Here is a 7,313-nt window from a genome sequence, read left to right as displayed (position 1 = left end):
CATAGCTCTGTTGAACTCGTTGATTGTATTTAGACCAATAATATAAACACAATTTAGAAAACCCTACTTACAGAAAATTACTCAGCTCTTTGATTTCACGGGACTTCGTTGCCCCCCCTTCCCTCCCTGCGCGTCTCCAGCGCGTTTAATTGCCCATATCTCTTTAACTTGCAGACAGCATGCCCAGGCTCTCCAATTAATAGTCTGCTAACGTCAAAAACAGTTGACCATTGTTTTATGGGCTTTGTGTTCTCTCTCTCTTTCTTTCTCTCTCTCTCTCTCTCCCTCGCTCTCTCCAGGGCGGTCAGACTTGAATAGGCGCCTGTCTGCTCCAGTCCACCTCTATACAAATACCTCATTGGAACTTGTGTGGAGCTTCCAGAGTAAAAAACACAGAGAGACCCCAGACACTGGAGGCTTTGCGCGTCTGCTCTTGCGATTTCATCATCTGACACTGTTTGAAAAGTCTGAATCATATTTTAGCCATTATGTTAACACCTCGAAGCGCATGAGCGAGTTGGAGATGAATGCGTGTGCGTGGCCTCTCCCCCTCGCTCTCCCTCTCTCTCGCGCGCTCTCCGGTTGAGACAAATGAATGCCAGGTCTGTGGAGGCGCTTGAGGTATGCGTTGCGCATTAAGCAGCGTAGTAAATCAGCCTTTTCTAAAATCGCTGTGACGGCGTGGAGCGTCAGACAGTCCACACAAAGTCACCGAAACTTTATAGTAGTTTGTAACTCCACTCCACTTCGGAGCCCAGCCGTCTACACTGTAAAAAAATATGTCATTTGCAAAAGTCTTTTCACCCTTTATTATTTTAATAAAGCGAGGTACAGTTTCAGGGGTTTCCGGTTGAAAAACACACGAATATTGCAAGAATACTTCAGCGTCATCGCTCTGATATGTGAAATCTCTTCAGTCACCCCGAATGGAAACCAGTGAAACGTATCTCTGTGGCAAGGAAAGATTTTTACAGCTTAATGAGACATTTTTAGATAGCTTTTTGTTTTTACAGTGTACACGCCCCTTTGGATATACACAGTGGTGTAAGCATGGGTTGACACTAACACATGTTGAAAAGATGGACTTTATTGCTAAAACGTGTAACCATAACATGTACACTGATATGTTGGGTTTTTTGTATTTATTTATTTATTTTTTTGTCATTTTTAGAAATATTCAAGTAGACATCTCCCATATTTTTTTATTCTGGTATACTCTGCTATTCTCTGTCCTTATGCTCTATACTCACAAATCGTTAAAATAATAAATAAAACGTACAGATTTGTTTATTCCTACAATACTATGTATTCCAAAAAAAAAAAGCTGAGTTCACGCCTTTATATATATCTTTAACCTCAACTTTTCTTCTTCTTTTTTTACAATTTAATTATTATTGATATTAATATACAAAAACTCTAGGCAGCATCGCAGTGAAATAACAGTCAGCATCAATGTTCAGTTGAAGAAGAAGAAGAAAAAGGTCACCTCTTGGAGAAGTGTAGCATATGCAATCCATTTTCAATGTCTCTTAAAAATATCAACAAAACAAAATGCTCCTTCCTCACGAAGTGCTCGTGTTCCCCTCCGAAAAAAAATGTCAGGGTTGAGAATAAAATATGGTCCTGGTTCAATTAGAAAAAATAGCTGCATTTTTCTTAAATATGTACAATGTTGGTATTTCACTTAAAATGCTATATAAAAAAATAGATTTGCTATGGTGCCCACCTCTGTAGAGAGTTAACAGTGCAATAGAAACCGTATTTCCAGTCCACTCCCCCGTCGACCACCACCACCGCCGCCACCACCACCACTACTACTACTTCCTTCCTTAGAGAGAATCAGCACGAACACTTGCACTCTGAGATGATTGGGTATTGCACCTGTATCCACGTACAGTATTTCTGTTTTAGAAAGCCTTGACAATACCACCGGAGGAAAACCTTGGTGATTGACTTGACGGGTTTGCAAGACATCCCCTCGGGGAAGGAGCACGAGCGCTCAGAGAAACAGTTTCCCTCTTTCATGTAACGTGGCCAGAACCTCACACCCAAATCTTTCCAGGTGTACACAACCGGGCAGTGCGTATAGGTCCACAGCCACTGCAGGAATTTCCTACGGGCTTTCTTGCCCACTTTTAGCCGCTTTCCATAGGGGGTCTCTGTGAGGTCCAGCTTTTTAATATCGTTGGGCATGGACCCCTGCAGCTTCACCTGGTTATCTGGCGCGGAGAAGTTCACCAGCATGGGGGGGCTGATGGACATGAAATTGGGGTCAAAGTTACTGCCGAGTCTTTTCCGCAGAGTCCTCTCGACCAAGTCCTGCTCCCGGGGGTCGTACTCCGGGTCCGGGTCCTCCTTCAGGTCGGGCACGGGGAGGTGATCGCTGGGCGAAGGGCGGAAGTGATCGCTGGGCGAAGGGCGGAGGCGAAGGTAATGCTGGGAAACTCCGAGGTGAACGCAAACCAGCGCGTAAACGAACAGCGTTTGAGAGAAGCCCATAATTCCTCTTGTTCAACGCACGGGCTCTTCTCGCGTGAATAATACTCAGTTCTTTTCCCGGTTACTGTGTTCTGTGGAGTCACCAGCCCGGGGCTTCATAAATAGTAGAAGTTCAGTCACCAGCAAGGCGATACTTTTAATAGACCACGTCGGGTTTGAATGACATGGAGCGGAGTGCTTTGCTTTTTAGGGCTCCTTCAACTTTGCAATTTACCCGCTGATGCAAATGTGCAGCATGGAAGCGGGCTACCCCGCTCTCTGCAGAAAGAGTTGAGTCAAAAAAAAAGAAAAGAAAAAAGGGAAAACTCGAGCGCCTATTCACGCTCTCTCCTGCTTCACCCCGCTCCTCAGATTCACTTCGGGTTTCTCTCGGTTGTCATGGTTACCCCGAGGACTCGAAGCCACGACGAAACTGTCTGCACTGGATGACAGCGGCCGAGGCGAGAGCTGCATGGACTGAAGTGTTTTCTGAAAGGGACAGAATAGATCCGGAGCTCCCGGGAGAGAAGGGCGCACAAAAGAGCACTTCACCAAGTTTTAAATGTCACGCGCCCGGCAGCGATTGCCAGCCTTGGCCAATGTTATTTTTACGCACGGCTTTTAGAAACGTGGCTTCTCTTAACGTCGCCTGGCGCTCTCAGGTTTGACAAGGTCCCAGAGCGCACAGTCCACGGACCGAGGAGAGGGGGGCGGGGAGTGGGGTAGTCTCTGCAGCCAGTCTCCTGCGGTATTCCAGCCCGTCGATGCGCACTTTCCCTGAAAATGACAGAAAACTTGGAGGAGCCGTGTGGCACAATCTCAGTTTTTTTTCAGGACGCAACAGCCGCTTATCTTCCCAGAGGATGTTCCAAATCGCAGAGCAGCTCGGTTTTACATGTAAAAGTCTCGCTTGTAATATTCCCACAGAACTCTGGCTTTTGCGTGTAAGTAGTAGAAGTAGAAGAAGAACGATGAAAACACAGCTTTCCAGCGAAATGCAGCCTCACTGCACGTGAAATGCAAACTGCGTAAAGACAGAAAACGTGGTTGGGTCAGAGATCCTCTCAGTGTGGCATCGCTGAATCTTCACAACACCAGCAACAAAATAAAAAATAATAATAAATACATTCAAATAATATTAATTTCAAAAAGAAAAAATCTTCTAATCGCAATGTCGGTGCATGACGAGAGAGTCCATAATCTGCTTTTTTGTTCCCCGGTCTATGAAAGCGGTCAATTCCTTAGGGAGCCTCTCTCCTCCTTTGATAACTGGGTACAGCAGCTACTAAGTCGCTCCTACTTCAGGAGTGTGAGAGACTTGGCGCTGGAGCATTTCTTTGCTTAGGCACACTGTGTGTGAGTGTGTCTGTAGCGAGTGGTGCTCAGTCCCAAGTTAAATATCCCCCTCCGACGGTACAAAGTGTCAGAGGGGCCTGCCCACCCTGGCCACTTTCACTATGATTGACAGCCCCCCCCCCCCAACCCTCCCCTCACAACGTGGAAAATATCAGCCACAATGAGGATCAACTGGGTCCTAAAGCACCAGCCTTTTTTTAATCGCATTTAAGAGCAATATTCCCAGACACACAGGATAATACAAGATATTTTTTTAACCCCTCTCTCTTTCTTACACACTGTAAGTATAACAGCAGCTGCTTCTCCTGCGGTTTTCATCAGCAGAGTGTCTCTGATGCACTAATAGGTTCAATGCGCTGTCAATACTCGGCTGAAGTGTAAAAGAGTTTCGTGAACTTTACCATGAAAATGATGGGAAACGTTTGGTAGCTTGTCTGCGGAAAAGGGGCATCACATTCCACCTTTGTTCATCGGGATTTGGGTCTACACAGGAATTGGCCCGTTGAACTCGGGGGTCACAAAATAGGCGCATAATTAAGGGGCTATAAATGGCCGTGGATAACTAAGCGGTACCTTTCCCATGCTAAGCAGTCATTAGGGGAAAATCAACAGAACGTTTTTTTCTTCTTACTATTAAACTATGTTTATTTTCCCATAATCCAAATTAGAACTTACACAAACAAGTGAAATTTATTGATAGTCAAATCGCTTAAACATGTTCGGTAGACGCACTAAACTGATTCAGGAGTCGATCTCCATTCCAATGAACATTTAAACATTTTCAAAACTTTAATAGACTTAAAAAAAAAAAGAAAATGTAAACATGCTTTGAAATTAAACTTTGCATCAAAAGCTGGTCAAACTCCATCAGCACGCGCTTGCTCTGAATTTAAACCTGACTCTTGGTTTCATTTACCTACGCAGTCTGGATGGGCTGTGATTGTGCTTGTCTTTTGTAGTAGTCACTAGAGGGCGGTGAACTAGCATGGTGAGGACATGAAGCCAGGGGCTCCCCAGACTCGCCCTCACAGTTTGACTACTCATGTTTGAGTCCATGGGGAAAGAATGTTCACTCGTAGTTAGGGTGCAGCTCAAGTGAAATTGCTCAGCAGCTCTGTAATCAAACTTCTAAAAGACTCCACTGAGGGCAAATGAAGTAGTTAACTGGAATCATACTCACTAAGAGTATAATATAAAAAATTCCACAGTTGTGAGATGGAATCATTTTTATCACAAGAAGTGCTGTAATTTCAGTGTCTTGCACAGTTCTTCAACTTCATTATCCAGGTCTAACCAGATGGAAAAAGTTGCCAGCAGTCTTTGGCATCCTGTGAGTAAATTCCCTCTGACCCCCTCCTAACATCTATCCAGACACACAGAGTCATAATCTGGTTAATGATTAGGGTGCCGGTGTAGACAGAACTCAGTGGGCTGCAGGGACAGTGAGGCTGAGCCGGCTACTGTAGTACCGGCTATTCCCATTGTCTTCCTCCACAGCTCTTGGTGTGCTGGACTGAGAGAGAAACCCCATGCCGGGAGAAACACTTCCTGAGTCCCACGCCCAAATACTCTAGAAACCCAGCAATGAGTCAACCCCCATTTACTGGCTAATTACTGGAGATAAAGACAGGGAAAGAAGAGAGGAGGGGACCGGTGGACACAGTGGGGAAGGGTTGAGGTGATGCTGAGCATGTGTGGTGGTGGTGAGTGGGGGAGATGGCAGAGGGGTGATGGTGATGAAGAAGATGGATTCACCAATGGGGTAAGGGTGGGGGTGAGAGGGTAGTTTTAGTGCTGGATGACAGTTTGCTGTGGAATGGCTAATTAAATAACGGCATTAAAGGACCCCGGCTCGCTTTAACGAAGCCCGTCAACCTCTGAGGAGCGGGTCAAACTATGGAGGAGAGAGCGGGGAGGGGGTCTGGTGCTGAAAATTGGCCTTGTATAACAAGGGGACTTAGTCCTTTGGTTGTGCAGTGATTGTTCACGCTCCCTTAGGCCTCAATAGGGCGCATGTGAAGGGGTGCTGGGGCAGCGGGGGTGCCCTAATGCATAGATTTGACTCCCTTCTCCTTTTTCTGCTATGAATGCTATACAGACATACACTCCCACACATAGCTCACCACAAACACTTACACACACTGACACACCTACAGCTCCATACAAAGGCCTTTACCCAAAGTCCAGACAGGAGCTTATGCACTGCAGGGGCACAGCAAGGGGCAGCCCAGGCCAGACTGGCCGACTGTGCCCACTGAGGACTGGTAGAATGGCACAGATGGGTGGATGGAGATGGACAGATTGGAGAGGAGAGAGAGGGGAGAGACTAAACATAAGAAACTCACAAACTAAGACGACAAAATATTACCTGTCAGAAGATTAGTTAAGGAAAGTCATGGAATTTGGCAAGCTGCTGTGGCTATCTGTGGCTTGAGTGGCAGAGATAGAACAAATCCCAGAGGCCACACCCCATCAAATAAAAAGATATGCCCGGAGAACGTCTCATAATTCATTTTGTGTTGTGGCATCTACAGCAGAACACTCTCTGATGGGACTTTGGCAGTCTGACAGATTTCAGAACCAACCAGAGCCTGAACATTTTGTTTTTTTGAGCTGTCAAATCAGTAGAAGCATTTATCAGTATTTCAGATAAATATTTGCAGAAACGTTGAGATTAGAACAACGTCTAATGTGTTGGAAAGTCATTTTAAAAGTGCTTGATGTGACATATTATGTCCTTAGACTTGCGAGACCTGCCTTGCAGCAGCATACACAGAAATGCTCACAATGCAAATACATAGCTTTCACCATTGCTTGTCAATATTGCATATCCCTTTATTCCCCGCTGCCCTGTCATCTTCTCCAGGCTTACTCCCCTCTTCCTTCTCCCCCATATTCGACTCTGTCTCCGAGCTTTAACTGAAAGCAGATGGCTTGGGAAGCATGTCAAAAATCTGTCTCCCGTTAACACTACTTTTGAAGCCCCCCTCCCCGCCTCCCTTCTGCTATATTTTTTTCCCTCTCCCCTAAAATTCATCATAAAGTTATTTTTGCAAAAATATCCAGTAAACAGCATCAAAGTGATATTTTTCCCCCTTTTCCTCTAAGAGAAGAAAAGAAAGCTGAACTAAGTGTAAGGCTTGTTATTGAAAGAGCGCCGCGCCACGCTGTTGTTCAGTCTGAAGTCAATCTGAGCAGGGCCCCGCATCCTTTGTGTCTATTACGGCATTCCAGTCGCGATGGAGAAAATGCTGCTCCACGCGTGATCAAAAGCTGTGATTAATGGTGATCATATTGTAGACAGCTCATTGGCTTTGTGATGTGATTGCGGGGCCCACTTTGAACTCTGAGACTGAAGAACTTGAGCTAAGCCAGGAAACTTTACTGTGGCACAAGCACTGTGAATATGAATGTTTTTCTTTAGGTTTTTGTACGTGTTCAGTCACTCATTACCGAAGCTGTTCAATACCTGAGTTTTC

General features: G+C 45.4%; 1 protein-coding gene across 1 annotated transcript; it reads right to left on the bottom strand.

Moving 5' to 3' along the window:
• Positions 1-1,071: 1,071 nt before the first annotated feature.
• On the bottom strand, positions 1,072-3,877 carry nog2 (noggin 2). Its single transcript, XM_082545062.1, has one exon. The coding sequence runs from the start codon at positions 2,497-2,499 to the stop codon at positions 1,840-1,842; it is 660 nt and encodes a 219-aa protein (XP_082401188.1). The 5' UTR covers positions 2,500-3,877; the 3' UTR covers positions 1,072-1,839.
• Between the last annotated feature and the right edge of the window lie 3,436 nt (positions 3,878-7,313).

Source organism: Aulonocara stuartgranti (genome assembly GCF_965226115.1).
Source record: "Aulonocara stuartgranti genome assembly, chromosome: 8".
Lineage (NCBI taxonomy): Eukaryota > Metazoa > Chordata > Actinopteri > Cichliformes > Cichlidae > Aulonocara > Aulonocara stuartgranti.
The sequence above is the reverse complement of the archived record's forward strand: the minus strand, read 5'-3'. Positions and strand labels throughout refer to the sequence as shown.

Excerpts from the sequence above, each read along its gene's own strand:
- nog2 (XM_082545062.1), bottom strand. The coding sequence starts at position 2,499 with ATGGGCTTCTCTCAAACGCTGTTCGTTTACGCGCTGGTTTGCGTTCAC.